Source organism: Tursiops truncatus, chromosome 6, assembly GCF_011762595.2.
Source record: "Tursiops truncatus isolate mTurTru1 chromosome 6, mTurTru1.mat.Y, whole genome shotgun sequence".
Classification (NCBI taxonomy): Eukaryota; Metazoa; Chordata; class Mammalia; order Artiodactyla; family Delphinidae; genus Tursiops; species Tursiops truncatus.
Window position 1 is genome coordinate 114205629 of NC_047039.1, and position 16968 is coordinate 114222596.

The following is a 16968-nucleotide window of genomic DNA, read 5'->3' on the forward strand; positions in this document are numbered from 1 at the left end:
CAATCGGGCCACTGGGTCACAAAGGGGCTTTTTGATGGTTCACAGTGGCTCCTTGCCCTAATTCTGAGCTTTGACCAGCCTTGCAGGGACCCTGGGGCCTGGGGCCCTGTATCTGGGGAGGGAGGCCCCGGCGCCGCCCCCCCTTCCTTCCTGCTGCTTGCCCTCTCAGCTGCCCGGGGCCAGACACAGCTCTGTTGGGAAACGCCCATGCTCCCACCCTGGGAGATTCACGGTCTGAAGGAGGGAAGGCAGTGCCAGCTACAGGGAGGGGCAGGTGGTCAGGTGCTCTCCCGACTGGGGGCTCCCTAGGGCCTCACGCGCTTTGCTCCATTAAGGCTGCCGTCCCTGTACACCTCAGCCATCGGCCCTGGATTAATTAGGACCACAGACACAGAGGCCCCACACCCAGGGCAACCTGAAAACCATGCACGGCCTCAGGGTTCAGCATCCCCAGGGTCCTTCCCTCTCCCCAAGGGACTGACCAGATGACTCAGAAATTAGGGAAAGGACCCACTGTCCTTGTCCCAGGGCAACTGTGAAGGATCAACCCATGAGAATGGCCCCTACCACCCCGCCCTTTGTAAGCCTGGGCTGAGGCCACACAGGCCCGGGAGAGGAGGCTGCTGGCAGAGCCGGAGGGCCAGGAGAGGGCGCTGAGGAGGACGCCGGGTTTCCATGGCAACCGTCAGCTGCCTAGGCTGGGAACCACGGGGCAGAGAGGCTCGGGAAGAGACCCCCGTGGGTGTGTGGGCCAGGCTGGCAGGAGTGGGGTCCCACTCTCCTGCTCTCCTTTCACTTCATCGCTGCTAGACGGACAGATGGACATTGCTCAGGGACCCCACTGAGGCAGGCAGCTGCTCTGCACGCCTGCTTTGTGCCTCACGCCTCCCGGGAGGCAAGTCCGGACGTGGGCCGGCGGGGAAGGGCAAGGGGTGCGTATCACCTCTGGAGGACCCCTGTGGTAGGGCTTCCAGGGCCCAGGGCGCGCTGAACAGCTGGCCGCCTCCCCACTGTGCCCAGAGTCCGTACCCCCAGGCCTTCCCAACACTGCTTCCCGGTCCAGGGCACCCCTGAGCTCGGCACCCTGCCTTCTGCCTTCCCTGCCCTCCCCTCCGCCCCGGGAAGTGGCCGCACGCCCCCTGAGTGCCCTCCGTCCCGTTGACACGGCTCTGCACTCCTGCAGCTCCAGCCCAGACTTGGGGGCGGGCTGCCTGGGGGTGACGGTGTCTGAGGGCAGGGCAGGGTTGGGGGCTGGGGCCTCGTCTCCTCCACACCTGGCGGGGGGCAGGGTCTTCAGGCAGGTGTGGGGGGCTCCCGCAGGGGTGAGTGGGTGTCCCGGGGACCAGGTGTCCTCCAGGCTCTGTGACCACACCCCCGGTGTGGCAGGTGGCACACAGGTGCTGAGCACCCAGTGCTCAGGGGCCGAGGCTAGGGGCAATGAGAACGAGGGGAGGGGTGCTGGAGGGAGGAGGCCCCTGCTGCAGGGCCCAGGGCTCAGGGACCTTCCTCAAGTTCCAGCTGTTTTTCCAGGTTCCCAGCCAGCAGGCCTGCTCCTGTCCCTCAGCCTGGTGGCCCCAGAGGCACCTGTGCTCCCTCTGGCCTTGTTGTCAAATGGAGCACCTGTCCCAGAGGGGCAGGCAAACTCCCGGCCCATCGGTCCCACACATGAGTCTCATGTCTGCTGTGCTCCAGGGCTACGCCAAGGGCTTCGCAGGCAGGACCTCATTCACCGGGCTCCCATTTGAGAGGGAACAGGGAGGCCCAGAGAAGGGCTGGGGCCCCAGCTCGTGAGTAGCCCTGCCGTGTCCCAAGCCCCACACTTGCCCTACGCTCTAGATGAACGGGGGCGTCTAAACGCAGAGAGGACTTGCCATCAATCAGCGAGCATCTGTGTGTCAGCCCCACGCCAGGAGCTCAGCGATCCCAGCTGCGCCTTGCCCACCTGGAGCACACCGGTGCTCTGCCCAGCCTCCTGCCCACCAGGAAGGACCTGGTACACAGCAGGGACACGTCTATAAGGTGACTGTCACGCAGCCTCCACCCCCAGTTGTGTCTGTGACGTCCAGGTAATGCTCACAATGCAATGTTAATGGGCAGGGACTTCCCTGGCGGTCCAGTGGTGAAGACTCTGCGCTTCCACTGCAGGGGGCACGGCTTGATCCCCGGTCAGGGGAACTAAGGTCCTGCATGCTGTGCAGCTGTGGCCAAAAAAAATTTTTTTAATGTTAATTGGGAGCAGAAGGCTACAAAACCACCTGTGCCACGTGAGCCAAGTTACGTAGCAGCCCTTGTCAGTGCACACTGAGAACTGGGTGTAGCGGGGTGAATGGCGGTCCCCAAAGAGACATCCACCTACAGTGGTCAGTGCGACCTCGTTTGGGAAAAAGGGTGATTGCAAATGAAGTGAAATTAAGGCTCTTGAGATGAGATCATCCCCAGTTAGGGTGGGTCCTAAATCCGAAGCAAGTCCTTTCAGGAGGAGAGAAAACACAGACCGAGAGGAGAGACACAGGGAGAAGAGGGGAGAGCTCACGAAGACAGAGGCAGAGATGGGAGTGATTTGGCCACAAGCCACGGGACACCTGGAGCCCCAGAAGTTGGAAGAGGCAGGAAGGACTCCTGCTGGACCCTCCAGACAGAGCGGGACCCCACCAGCACCTAGATTCTTCTGGCTTCCAGAGCTGAGAGAGAACAAATTTCTGTCATTTGAAGCCAGCCAGGTGTGGTCATTTGTTACAGCAGCCCTAGGAGACTACGACAGAGGCCCACGCCCCATCAGGTAGTTTAACCAGCAACTTACTGTGCCTCCTGTCACAGTCCCCACGGGTCCAGCCTCCCAGCGAGCCCGGGAGGTAAGTGTCAGAGAGACAGAACTTGCCTGGGTTGAAATGTGAACCCAGGCATCTGGCTCTTAACCACAGCATGGCCTGGCTTCTCTCCCCAGAGGGTCTGGGTCCACGATCCAGCATCACACTCCTGGAATGGGGAGCTGCCAGTGGGCAGAGAACCCCCAAAAGGCAGAAACCCACCGCATTTTCTCTTTGCCTGGGGGGCCTCCTAGTATTTACTTGGATCAGCAGATTGGCCTTCCTACTTGTTTGGTTTAGGCTGTTGTTAAAAGGTTCCCTCCCGGGCTTCCCTGGTGGTGCAGTGGTTGAGAGTCCGCCTGCCGATGCAGGGGACGCGGGTTCGTGCCCCGGTCCGGGAGGATCCCACATGCTGCGGAGCGGCTGGGCCCGTGAGCCATGGCCGCTGAGCCTGCGCGTCCGGAGCCTGTGCTCCGCAACGGGAGAGGCCACAACAGTGAGAGGCCCGCGTACCACAAAAAAAAAAAAAAAAGGTTCCCTCTCCCATCCCACACCCAAGGCCTGGGGGGCTTGGAGCCACCCAGGAGCCTGGAGCCCAGATACACGCTCCTCTTTCTGTCTCTCTCCTTCTCTCTCTGTCTCTGTCTGTCTCTCCCTCTCTCTGTGTCTGTCTCTCCCTCTCTCTGTCTCTGTCTCTCTCCCTCTCTCCGGCACTCACAGGCCTGGGGGCACAGACAGGCAGGGGCAGGGGTTTCCATCACACAGGCCAAGGACGAGCCCCGCCATGGACAAGTGAGCGCGGGTCTGCTTCATGGGCACCTGCTTCCTCCCCACAGGCCCTGGGGGCATAAACTGGGTGACAGGCAGCTGCCAGCCAGAGGCCCAGGAACGCCGCATGGCCAGGTGTCATTCGATGACACGGTGGCGTACAGCCTCACGCACACCTCCAGCCATTTCCTGGATGTGTTTCATCTCCCAGCGAGGTGCTCAGGACCCCGTGGGTGGACAGACCGTTTCCTTCCGGGCTTCCTGCAACACCCGCTGTCCACCCTGCAGCCCCCACTCTCCAGGGACTTTGAGGCCCCAAGGGGCTGTGGGTGATGTCTTAGGGGCCTTGGGGCAATGGGGGGCACATGCCCTAAAACTGTGCAGAAGAAGGAGCTCTTTCTCAGGGTAATGAGATTTTTTTTTTTTTTTCCGGTACGCGGGCCTCTCACTGTTGTGGCCTCTCCCGCTGCGGAGCACAGGCTCCAGACACACAGGCTCAGCGGCCACGGCTCACGGGCCCAGCCGCTCCGCGGCATGTGGGATCTTCCCGGACCGGGGCACGAACCCGTGTGCCCTGCATCGGCAGGCGGGCCCTCAACCACTGCGCCACCAGGGAAGCCCGGGGGAAATGGGATTTTTAGAAATGGTGGTGGAAATGAGTGTTCTTTTTACTTAAGCACATGTGTGTGTGCACGCACCTGTGTGTTTGGGTCTCTCCTCTCTCTGTCTACCTCTTTCCTCAGGTCCAGGTCAGGCGCCTCGGCCAGTGGTACCTGGTGGTGATCCCAGCCCCACTGGGCCCTGCAGGAGCAGGGGAGGGGGCCCCAGGAGGTGTGGGTAGGAGGAGGCGGGGTCTGGGAGGCCGTTGTCTGGGAGCTGTCACGGCCACCAGGACATCCCCATCTCCCGCCGGCCCCGGCAGATGCCTGGGTGGGTCTCAGAGGTCGAACATCCTGTCGAAGCCCGGGTGCTGGTTCTTTGTCCCCGGGATGGCTCCGGGTAGCCCGGTCACCTTCCCCCAGTCTGGTCCTCATCTGGGGTCCGTGTCAGCCTTGAGTGACCACCTCTCTGCAGGCGCCCAGGCCTCTCCACTCCCAAGGGCTCAGCCACAACCCTGCAACTGTCCACTGTCATCTCTCACTGGCCTCTCCAGGGGACAGAACCAGGAAGGCGCAAGTTAGGAAATCAGGGCTTGACCTCAGCTCCCCCGAGGCCCAGCCCTGCCACCAGGGGCATCACGGCCCTGGCTGCTCGTCAATGGGAAGGGCGTGGGCAGGACGCCAGGGAGGGTGAGTGATGGCGGGCGGGCATGCGGCAGGTGCCCCCAGCTGGAGGTGGCACTGTTGACGGCCGCCAGGAGCAGGGCCCTGGGTGTGCTGACACTGAACCCTTGGCACTCTGAGTGCGGTGGGCCGGCTCACGAGAGGTGGTGCCTCTTGGGACCAGGTCCAGCATCACTGCCTGCACCCGCCTGTCGCAGCCCCTCCCTGCTCCCTGTCGACTGCGCCTAGAAGGAGGATCCAGGTGCGAAATTGCTTTTCTTCCCTCCGATGCTCCTTCGGCAATGAGGACTGTTAGGCTGTGCTCACAGCCTCCTGAGGAAGCACTCTGCCTGGGCTGGTGCGCCGAGTGTCACAGGCGAATTTACACGACAGAATGCACAGAGCCCAGGTGTTTGAGGGCAGCAGGTCTCTGCACCTGTAGGCTGCGGGGGGGTGGGATGAGCAACCGGGAGGGTGAGCAGAGTGGATGGTGGGGCGAGATGGGTGCAGCGCCCGCAGAGGCAGGTGGTGATGGAGGGTCGGTGCCCCCAGGAGCTCCTGCCCCCCAAGACCTGTCACCTGGCAGCCCCCTGCCCTCCGTGGAGCCGAGCCACGCCTGGTCTCAAGACTGGGTGGCCACGTGGGCAATGCCTGTTGGGCCTGGTGCCTGCCCACGTTCCACTCTCCTTTGTGGGTCCTCTCGATGTCAGACAATCGGGTCTCTGGATGGAAGAAGACACACCTCTGTGCCGTGTGGCGAGGACTGCCTGCAGGGGTCCAGTGGGGCCAGGTGCCCTGGCACGGGCAGCATGGTCCCAGCAGCCGGCATTCCCTGAGCTCTTACTGTGTGCCAGGCACAGTGACCATCACTGTCCAGACCCCACAATCCTTCCCAACCCCTGCAGGACGGAGCTGCTGAACCCTATTTACAGACGGCAGAACCCAGGCTCGGACAGGGAGAGCCACTTGTACCAGGCACGCAGCGGGGTGGGGGTGGGGATGGCCTAACTCAGAGCCGGAGCCCTTGGCCAGCTCACTGCCCAGCACCCCCAAGAGGATTCTAGCTCCCCCGGGAAGCTCTGATAGAAAGTTGAGACCTGAGCTACCCAGTATCCCTGCTCGCAGGAAGGAAGAAAGAAGATGCCTTCCCTGCAGGACCACTCTGGGGCCAGGAATCGCTCCCTCACTCCACCATTCACGTCACATCACTATGAGGGTGGCCTTCCTGGCATGAGGCACCCGGCCGCAGACCCAGGGGACCCGCAGGGGGCTCACAACAGCGGCCTCCTGGCAACACTGAGCTTAGGCCTGGAACAGGCGGGGCCCACAGCAGCCCCTGCCCTGACACTGTTGCCAGCTCAGGGGTTCCCCAAGGACGCAGGCCTGGGGCTGCCGTAAATGAGGGTGGTGCTCCTACCCACTGCACCACCCACCCTGCAGGGGCCAGCCGGCGGCCGCGGCCGCGGCCGCGGCCAAGAGCAAGGCCTTGCCCAGCCCCTGTGGTCATCGGGGGAGGGTGAGTGGGCCAAGCCGCCGCCGCTGTGCTCTGGGCACAGATGGTTCCATCCCCGCTGCCTCTTCCGCAGGAAAAACAAACCAGCTCGGGGCCAACTGTCCTTTTCTACCTCGTGTTTATTTTCACGGCCTTTGCCTTTGCCTGAAGCCGGCGTCCTGGGGTCTGCGCTCCGCCGAGGGTCTGGCTGGCGTGGCCATGGCATTTTCCTGACCTTGGGGCAGCTCTCCGGATAGGCGCCAGCGTGCTCCCGGGGAAAGTAGCCCATTTCCTGCCCCCAGACTTGTCCCTGTCCCATTCGGTCGCAGCAACTTCTCCAGGATTTGGAGTCTTCTGGCTGCATGGTGGGGGGGGAGGGGGGCTGAGGCTGAGAAGGGGAGCAGGACAGAACCAGTGAGACCCTAGGGCAGTCAGGGGTGGAGCTGAGGCCACATCACCGGTCAGGGCCACCAGGGCTCCCGGGAATTCGCAGGGGAGGAGGTGGCCTGGCACTGGGATACTCGACTCGGGTGGGTGGGCCCGGCCCGGCTGCTCTACCTGCATCCTTCCAAGTTTTCAGCCATCTCCATTTCACAGACAGCTGAGAAGGCCAAGGTTGGTAGGGGGGACCCTGCAACTCAAGGTCTCAGAAGGGAGAAACGGGGAGGGGGAGGGGGGCGTGCTCTCAGGATCCGTGGCTTCTGGGGCCAGGCCACACACATGCCTAGGTAAATGCTTTTCCATCCTCCCACACGGACGAATTCACATGGGGGACAGACTCGCTATAGCAGCTAGAGGGGCATCCCCGGGGCCTGCACCCCACTGCCAGTTTGGAGAGGGGCTGAGGCACGCTGGGGCTGGACTGGAGGAGAGGCAGAGAACCACCAAGGGGCGAGAGGTCACTTGCCGAACAAAGGCGGGAGGCCAGGCCTCCAACGGGGGGAAGAAACGGGGGTGACGAGGCCAGCAGCGCTGCGCCTCCACGCAAACGGCCTCGCAAGCCCCAGCAGCCCCCAGAAGCGATGCCGCGCCAGGCCCCTCTCCTGCACTCACCCTGGGGGGCTGGGGTCGCACCCTCCTGAGCCCTCTGCCAGCCGAACGCTCAAAGGCTCCGCCCCTTCCCCCGCCGCGGGCCGCCCCCCCCCCCCGACCCCGGCTTTCTCCCCTCCCCCCACCGCGCGGACGGGGGGAGGGACCGGCGGCTCGGCCCGCGCCCCCTCCCCCTCGGGCGGCGGTGACATCACGGCCACGGCGGGAGGGGCGGCGCCGCGCACATCACTTCCTCGGCGCCTCCCGCCCGCGCGGACGGACGGACGGCTGGCGGGCGGTGGACAGCGGAGAGCGGACCGCGGACCGGCGCGGGGCGGCGCGGGGCGGCGCGAGCGGCGCGAGCGTGGGGTGCGCGGCCCCCGGCTCTCGGCGCCCTCGGCCCCATGGCGGGTCCGGCCCCGCCCGCCGCTGACGAGCTGCTCGGCCCTGCCCGGCGCCTCTACTCCAGGTGGGTAGGGCAGGGCAGGTGGTGGGGCCGCGCGGGGCCGCGCGGGGACCGGGCAGCTGGGGCCGCTGGAGGCGGGATTGGCCGGCCTGGAACAAAGGCGGCGGCGAGCGCGCAACGTGGCGGGGACGCCCCTCCCAGCGGCGCCGGCGGCGGTTGGGGGCGCGGGGTGGGGAGGAGGGGCGGGGGGAGGGGGTCGGAGGCTGGGGGCGCTGGGCCTCCCACGGCCCACGCCCTCGAGAACCAGGGCACTAGCGGGTGGGCAGCGTGGGCCGCTGGGATGGACTGCCGCCCGCCGGATCGCCCCCTCGCAAACGGTGTCCAGGGTTTGGGAGACTGGCAGCTTCTACGGCCCTGCTCTCCTGGCAGCTGGGCCCTGTGGCACGGCAGCCGTGTGGTGGGCGCTCCAGGAGCGTCCCTCCCAAGTCTGGCACCACCTCCCCACTGCCATGGCCCGAGTACTGGGTGGGCAGGGGGACATGGTATGCTGAAGAGACCAGGATGTGTCACGGGTGGGGCCGTGCCCCCACCAGCCCACCAGGTGCCTCTGGTCCAGTAGATTGTGGCTGGCATGGGGCTGCAGAGCCAGCCAGCTAGGTGGGTGGGTGGGCACCTGCCTGAAGAGGCACCTGCCGCGGGCAGGTTCGTGAGTGATGCCAGCGGTCTGAGCTCTGCGCCCCACGCCCATCAGGGATGACAGGGTGGCCCTGGCCAGGGCCGCGTGCCTGGCTGGTGACTCCAGGCTTGTCGAAGGTGTGCCACAAGGTGATGCCCTGGGCCTGGCCCAGACGGGCACGGGCACTGGCGTGCAGGTGTCCAGCAGAGCGGGGCAGGCGTGAGTGCTGGGCCGGGGTTGCTTACTGACTGCAGCTCCCGGAGGCGAGGACAGGCTGTCCCACAGTGGGGACAGGCCGTCCCACAGTGGGGACAGGCCGTCCCACAGCGGGGACAGGCCGCCGACTTGGAGGGACATCGTCCTGGCTACCCCCAGCCACCCTTAAGACCTGGGGGCTGCTGAGCCTTCACGGGGCCTAGCCTGGCCTGCGAGGATTCTCCAGCCTGGCCAGCAGCCCAGCAGCCGCAAACCTCTGCTGGGTGCCCCCCCCCCCATGTGCAGAATGAGGCTCTGGGGCCCCTCCCACCTTGGTCTGGTCTGTGCTGCTGGCCAGAGACACAGCCCCCATTGTGTGGTCTCGGGATGGAGCGCTGAGCCCCCGGCCTGGCTCCTGGGCCCCACGCAGGGGGAGGGGCGTGTGAGTGGGTCTGTTGGCAGCCGACGCTGGAGGCCTGTCCTAGAGGACCCTCTCCACGGCCCCCCTTGGGATGGAGCGCTGTGCGGGGCTGCACTTGCCCCAGCGTCGTTTCTCCGATGGAGAGGGGGTATTTCGGAAGAATGACACGTGTTGATCTGGCGGCCGCCGGCTGTGTGTGTGTGTGTGTGTGTGTGTGTGTGTGTGCGCGCGCGTGTGTGTGTGTGTGCGTGTGTGCGTGTGTGTGTGTGTGTGTGTGTGTGTAGGGGAGCTATGGTGGAGGAGGTCCAGGCCGCTTTAGCCCTGGGAGACCCTGCGCAGCCAAGCCTGGGGTCCACATCGTGCTGGTCTCCCCACAGGCTTGACCTGGCAGCCTGGGGTGTGGGCTGGCACCAGGGCCCAGCGGGGACACACCAGACAGGACCCTGGCCTGGGGGAGCCATCCCTGGGCAGGGGCAGAGCTCAGAGCGAACGCTGGGAGGGGCCCGGAGCCCGGCCTGGATTCCTTGCGAGCTGAGCCCCGAGTGGAGGCCAAAGGGGCAAAGCCCGGCAGAGGTTTGGGGGGCGCGGCCACAGCCTGCCTTCAGGGCTGTGAAGACGCCCGTGAGCGTTTGGAGCCGCGCGTGTAGCCGCGGCTGGGCGTGCGCGGGCCCGTGCCCGGTCGGAGCCGGCGTTCAGAGGCTGCCGAGACGCCCTCAAGAGGTCATCTGTCCCCTCGGAGCCTGTGTGTCCCGGGAAGACCCCCCGTGGCGTGGGAGTGGAGGGGTGCAGGCAGCCCGGCACGTGGATGCCCCGCGGACAGGATCCCCTTGGTCTGAGCACCCCAGGGGTGGCTGTTCTGGGAGAACCCCTGTTGTGTGGGGGGCCAGGCCAGGTCCCCTCTGCCGTGGCCCCGCCTGGTGACTCCCCTTCCGCACACCCACACCGCTGCCTGGTGAGGTGAGTTCAGCTCTTACAAAGCGGGTTCTGGGCGGAACCGGGCATAGAAAGCCCACGGAGAAGGGCCTGAGCGCGAGGGTGCTCGTGACCCGCCACGTCCCCAGATGGGGCCCTGGGGAGGGCACCGGGTCGGGGAGGCAGGAGTGGGCGGGGTCTCGTGGGGTGGGAGACGGTTAACACTCAGAGCCCCGGTCCGCTGCTCCTGGGAGTGCTTCCCCAGGGCAGGGGTTTGGGAGGGGGTGCCGAGGGGCCCGGGGAGGATGGACAGGTGGCCGAGAAGCCCCCGAAAGTGGGGAAGCCACAGGCCGCCCTCTCCTGGCCCTCTGGCTCCCTTAAGGCCAGCAGCTGAGCGCTCCTGCTGGGGCTGCGAGGGCAGAGCTGGGCGGCGAGCACACCACTGCGGGGCGGCTCTTAGAGGCGTGACCCATCGGCAGGCGCCCGAACGGGGGTCCCACGCCCCGTGGCAGTCGGCCCTACCCCAGGGCTCCCGAGAAGCGTGCCCCTCGGCACTTTGTAAAGCTGGGTGATGGTCGTGCTTCTCCTCTCCAGTGATTCCTGCTTCTCCCAGGCTGCCTGTCCCATGATGCTCAGACTGAAGGGGAGTCAGTGTGGCTTCACTCTGGGGACGGCAGGACAGGGGGTGAGCAGGGGCCCTGGAGCGTCTGCCCAGAGGCCCAGTGTGGGTGACAGCTCAGGACAGGGACGCTGACATTTAGCAGAGAGTGGGGCTGATGGGGACGCAGCCCCTGGCCAGTGAGCCTTGGTGGTGGGAGCCGGGGGCCAGGCTTGGAGACCAGCCTCGGTGGTCTGGTGGGCACCAGAGGACGGCGTGCCATCCGGGGAGACAGGCAGGTGGGGCATGAGTGCTGATGGACCGCCCGTGGGGGCAGAGAGCAGGGCAGTAGGGGCCAGGCGGGGCCAGGCCGATGGCTACTCCCGGGATGCTGTCTCAGGTGCCGCAGACAGGTGGGAGGGGTATGGGGCTGACGTGGTGACCAGAGCAGTAAGGCCGGCCACTGAGCGGTCAGTAATCACTTCATTAACTAGTAAGCCAGGGGGCAGGTGGCGGGAGCTTGGCAGACACTGCCCTGCCTCCTGGCCGCCGCGGTCTGGCTCCTGGGAAGGCTGACCCTGGTCAGCCGCTTTCAAGGAGAGATGTGCTGGGCCGTCGTGGTGTTGGGTAGCAGAGCTCACGGGTGGACGAGGCCTGGCTGGGGCCGGCAGGCTGACCCCTGAGGCCCCTGAGGTGGTGGGCCGGGTCTCTCCCTAGGACGTGGAGGACTGTAGATTAACAATTAAGCATCGGACTTCCCTGGTGGCGCAGTGGTTGAGAATCCGCCTGCCAATGCAGGGGACACGGGTTCGAGCCCTGGTCCGGGAAGATCCCAGTGCCGCGGAGCAACTAAGCCCGTGCGCCACAACTACTGAGCCTGCGCTCTAGAGCCCGCGAGCCACAACTACTGAATCCCGTGCGCCTAGAGCCCGTGCTCCGCAACAGGAGAAGCCACCACAATGAGAAGCACGCTCACCGCAGGTAGAGTAGCTTCTGCTCTCTGCAACTAGAGAAAGCCCATGTGCAGCAACAAAGACCCAACGCAGCTAAAAAAGAAAAATTAATCAAATTAAAAAAAATTAAGCATCTATTTAGCCCAGGTGGCAAATCCCAGGTGGAAGGCTACCCCCTCTCCCAGAGTTTGAGTGGTGAGGCTGGTGAAGGGGGAGCTAAGACCACAGCCTCTGGCCCCTGAGAGCCCTGGCCAGTCCAGCCCAGAGCGCCAGGGAGCCCCATCTCGTGCCCTGACAACAGGGCTCTTGTCAGGCCCTTGGGTGGACAGGCCTGTTGGAGGCCCCTGCAGTCCTACAGCATGGGGGCATGGGCAGTGGGCGGGAAGGCCGGCTCCGCAGACCGATGCTGCAGTGGGTGACCTAGGGGTGCTGCAACCCCAGTGCATCCCCAGTGGGCAGGAGCACCCACAGATACCCCCAGGCCTGCAGAGGCAGTGTGGAGAGACAGGCCCAGAACCTGCTTCACTGAACAAGGAAGTGAGCCTGGCCAGTGCAGGCAGGTTCACGGAGGAGAGGAGAGGACGGCCTGCGGTGCAGGTGTTGGGGGGCCGCCCCGGGGGGTGGAGGAGGGGCGTGGGGTCGATGTGACAGTGCAGAGTTTTGAGGGTTCAGCTTGTTGGCAGGAGCTGCGCAAGGGGGAGATGGTCCAGGTCCTGCCCTGCCCCCCTCAGCTGAGCTTCCCCCGAGGTGGACAGAGGCCTCCGGGCAGGGAGGAGAGCGCCCTGGCCTGGACACCCTGGGGACCAGGGCCTGGTGTGGGCGGGTGGGCAGCCTGGGACCTCATTCTCCCACCTCTGCATCCACCCGCCCAGCCCCTTCCAGGTCTCGGCCCTCCCAGACCCCGCAGAGTGGCAACGCCTGCTGGGCCTCCTGGTCCGATGCTGACCCCCGGGTCCTGTATCCTGGGCGGCCTTTGCCCTGGACCACCACAGCCTCCTACTCATCCCTGGGTTCCCGCCTCTGCTCAGACCCCAGCATGGTGTTGGGGAGCTGGGCCCACCCTGGGTCTGTAGTTCCCTCTGACCCCAGAGCTGCGTTTCCCTTCCTGTCCCAGGTTCCCAGCTGCTTGGTCTAGCTGAGCCCCCTCCCACCCAAGGCCCATCGCTGAGACGGGCAAGTGGCCTGGCAGGAGGGGCCACCTACGAGTGGGGCAGAGAGAGCCTCTGTGAGCGCCGTGGGAACCTAGGGGCTCCTGGGATGCAGCAGCACCGTGGGCTGGACTGCTGGGAGGGGAGGGGCCTTGGGCTTCTCCCCACTGCTCCGCCCTGACCGAGCCCCGTGGCCCCCTCCCCCTAGCTGGACGTTGGCACCAACCCCCGCTACTCCAGAGGCTTCTCCCTTTGCCCAGAGATGGTCACTCGCGCCTCATCAGCCGTGGTGGCTGGAGGAGCTGGGAGCCGGGCTGAGGAGGTGGCCAGGGGGCTGGTGGTTTCAGGAAAGGAACTGGGTGGGGGGGTGTCTATTCCTCCCAAGACGGCTGGCCCCAGGCCCCTCTAGGCCCGCACCTGGGTTAACCTGGGGCCTGGGGCTCCTCGTCGGTCAGGTGCTGGTAACCCCAGCAGTGCCCCAGAGGGCCGGGGGACTAACAGGGTGACTGGACTCTGTGCCCACCTGTTGACCCTGCTGCATGCCGGGCGCTGGGCACCACGTGCTGCCGTGGGCCAGGCTGGGTGTTGGGGGACAGGCCGCCAGGAGGACGGGGCGGAGCCAAGTGCAGACCTGCCGAGCCCCAGCTCCCCAGGTGGGGGCCACACCGCCGTGTCCCTCCTCCTCTCCTTCTCTCACAGACGTTGACCCGGAGCCAGCTAGGTGCCTGGTGCTCCTTTGTGCTGCGTGACGGGGTTCTGGCCCCGCACCGGCCACAGGGCCGGAGTGGGGTGAGAGTCTGGGTGAGCGGGACGGGGGTGCGGCCGCTGCACCCCTGCTGTGCGCCTGCCCCCAAGGGGAGCGCGTGGGCAGGCTCCCCTGGGCGCCCGCCGGCCCGCCCTGCTGACGGCGCTGATCCCCGGCTCTGAGCCGCCCTTGATCCCCTGATCCACCGCAGGCCCTGGGAGGCCCCGGACCAGCTGCCGGGGGCCGGGGGTCTCCTGGAGCCGAGGCCACCAGAGCCTCAGCCCACCGCTCTGGGGTGGGGGATGCGGGGGACCGTGAGGCCGGCGCACCCCCAGGACCAGCAGCCGAGGTGGGGCGAGGGCTGGCTGGCCAGGAGGGAGGCCCGGAGCCCCGCCATGCCGGCTGCCGCCACGGAGGGCCCGCCTGCGGCCCTGAGCCTGGCTGAGAAGGCCGTGTGCAAAGTGGTGTACGGCGCCCCCCGCCCCCGCCCGCTGCTGCTGCCCGTGGGCCTGGAGCTGTGGCTGTACGTGCAGAAGATGCGCCACCTGCAGAGGAGGAGGTGCGGCGGCGGACGGGTGCTAAGCTGGAGGTCGCCGTGCGGTTGGAGGTTCTTGGGGCAAGGAAGGGGGTGGGGCTTTTGACCTGGGACACCCTGCCTGGTGCCTCCCCAGGTGGCCTCCCCACGTGCAGGCCTGGTGAGCTTTCCCAGTCTGCAGTTCCGGGAGGCTGCGTCAGACACCTCAACATTGCGCCCCTGCCCCCTTGACTTCTAGGCCCAGGGCCCTTCCCAAGCCAGAAACCTCCTCTGCTCTGAGCCACTGATGCCACATCTCTGGGCAGGGAGGTGGGCGGGGGGGGAGGCCACGCCTGTGATCAGATCTGCCCGAGCCAGTGGGGCTCCGAAAACACCTGCGTTTCAGACCGAGTCCCCGGGAGGAGAGGGCAGCTAGCCGTGTAGTGAGCAGCTGGGCAGGGACAAGCAGGCCTTAATTAAGGAGCCCCGTGCGTGGCCCTGGTGGAGTGGGGCTCCGTGGGCTCCTGCCACGTGGCATCCGGAGGGCCCTTCCCAGAGCTCTTGGCGAGCTGGCTGCTGAGGAGTGGGCGGGGGGTGAAAGGGCCTGGCGTCCTGGTCTCGAGGCCATGCCCCTGACCCCGGCTCTCTGAGAGGCCACAGGGCTCTGCTTGAATCTGGGGGTGGGGGAGATGGCGGGGTCCTCTGGTGCGGGCCCTGCATCCTCCGGGGGGGAGCAGCCCTCTTCCCCAGGAGGAGTGGCCCCGATGCTGGGGAGTCGTGACTGGACAAGGGGCGTGGTGAAGGTGCCGACAGAAGGCGCTGAGCCTGTGGGGTGCGGGGCGCTGGGCTCAGCTTCTCCAGGGGCTCACCAGCCTCACCCCAGCCGGTTCTTGAGGTGTAGCTCTCAGTGTAAATAGAAGTGCCCTGCTGTCTTGAGAACGCAGGAGCAGAGTGAATGGGGCGTTGTGGTTTCTATCAAAAGGGCAGTTTGAATAAAACGGTTGAGGGACTTCCCTGGTGGCGCAGTGGTTAGGAATCCACCTACCGATGCAGGGGACACAGGTTCGAGCCCTGGTCCGGGAAGATCCCACATGCCGCGGAGCAACTAAGCCCGTGCACCACAACTACTGAACCTGCTCTCTAGAGCCCGCGAACCGCAACTACTGAAGCCCGTGAGCCACAACTACTAAAACCCGCAAGCCACAACTACTGAGCCTGCACACCTAGAGCCCATGCTCCACAGCAAGAGAAGCTACTGCAATGAGAAGCCTGCATGCCGCAACTTGAGAAAGACTGCACGCAGCAACGAAGACCCAATGCAGCCCAAAATAAATAAATACATAAATTTATTTTTAAAAAAAGAAAAGAAACGGTTGAGAAGCACTACCCTAAACAACTTTATTTTTTAAGGAAACACGTTGGTTCCCCCCCTTCAGTAACTCCTGACCGTTGCACACTTCTAACAACGAAGCAGGTCGAGTGCGTTGGGGGGCAGCTGGCTGTCTGGTGTGCACGTGTTATTATAAATTACTCTCTGTAGGTTTTCCATGAACTCTGATGACATCCGAAAGCAATGGGAGTAAGAGGAGGATAACGGGGCGGCCTGTGGCAGCCCGGAGCCGGCTCCCGCCTTTCCAGGGGGTGCTCTGCTCCTGCTGTGTGGTCTCAGTGGGGTGCGGGGTGGCAGGGGCCGCTTGCCTCGGTGGGGGCCCTCTCCCTGGCTTTTTCTGCACCTGCGCCCCCAGCCCCCCTCGGGCCCCAGCGCAGGACATCGACTCAGATGCAGCCACGCCCCACCAGAAAATGGGAGGTGAGGACAGGTGACGGCCAAGTCCCCAGCCCCTCCCTCCCCCCCGAGAGCTTGGAGGGTGGGGGCCCTGCTCCAGGATGCAGGACCCAGGAGGGGCTGGGATCGGATCCTGCCTGTGTGGCCCTGACCATCTGGCTGACCCTGTGAGCCTCCGTCATCCTCACAGGGGATCAGGGCCTGCCCCAGGCCACCGTAGCCACTGTGGCAGGTAGCGCCTGGCCCGGGGGCGGCCCCTCGCCCCAGCAGCTGGGACTGGGGTTGGGGGAGGTAGTGTCTGCAGGCCGCCTCTGGGCGAGGGTCCGGCTGCAGTTGCAGATTCATGCTTTCGTGGCCGCCGGCTGCCCTGGGGGTGGGGAAGGGGAGCCGTGAGGCTGCGGCACAGGTGAGCCGCACCGTGTGCCAACCTGGGCGTTCATCCAAAGAGAGGTTGACGCCCACGCCCCCGGGCACCGCACTGGCCACAGCCGTCCGAGGTGCCCCGCTGTCCGAATGGTGACGTGCAGGGGTGTGAGGGGCAGGCTGAGAGCCCTGACCCTCCTCTCCGCCCAGGATGGAGCGTGGGGGGCAGGCTGAGAGCCCTGACCCTCCTCTCCGCCCAGGATGGAGCGTGGGGTCAGGCTGAGAGCCCTGACCCCTCCTCTCCGCCCAGGATGGAAGCCTCGTGCCTGGAGCTGGCCCTGGAGGGTGAGCGGCTGTGCAAGGCTGGTGACTTCAAGGCAGGCGTGGCCTTCTTTGAGGCCGCTGTGCAGGTGGGCACCGAGGACCTGAAGACGCTGAGCGCCATCTACAGCCAGCTGGGCAACGCCTACTTCTACCTGAAGGAGTACGCCCGGGCGCTGGAGTACCACAAACACGACCTGTTGCTAGCTCGGTGAGCCGTCCTGCCCCGGGCCCCCACCCCCCCCCCCGCTCTCACCACGAACCGACCAGCCTCCTCCTGCTGGCCCCACCCACTCAGCCCCCCCTGACCGGCCCCCGCCCCCCATTTCCCAGTGTCTCCGTTCTTCTCGGGCCTCCAGAACTTCCCCGCTGCTGCCCCTCCCTGGAACACCCTCCCCTTGCGTGTTCCCTGCCCCCTCTTTTGCTCCTTAAGGCCTGCAGGAGCCCCCCCCACCCCATGAGCCCCCAGATATCCCAGGTGGGGGCGGAGCTTCCGACCACCGTGCCCACAGGCCCTTCCCCTCCAGCTGGTGGGCCCTGGTTTCAGCATCCAGCCAGTGTGTGGTGGCGGC

The 16968-nt window shown here is 65.7% G+C and overlaps 1 protein-coding gene across 3 annotated transcripts in view; it reads left to right on the forward strand.

Annotated features, from left to right (window-relative positions):
• The first annotated feature begins 7618 nt into the window (after positions 1 to 7618).
• Positions 7619 to 16968, forward strand: part of GPSM1 (G protein signaling modulator 1) — a 30326-nt gene continuing 20976 nt past the window's right edge. Inside the window, exons 1-2 of one of the 3 annotated variants that reach the window (XM_033859084.2) lie at positions 7619 to 7827; positions 16386 to 16607. In XM_033859084.2, the coding sequence (XP_033714975.1) occupies positions 7763 to 7827; positions 16386 to 16607 (287 nt within the window). In that variant the 5' untranslated portion in view covers positions 7619 to 7762. Of the gene's footprint in view, positions 7828 to 12179; positions 13972 to 15070; positions 15737 to 16385; positions 16608 to 16968 lie in introns of those variants that run through there. The other 2 variants (XM_033859087.2, XM_073806825.1) reach the window with 2 other exon arrangements.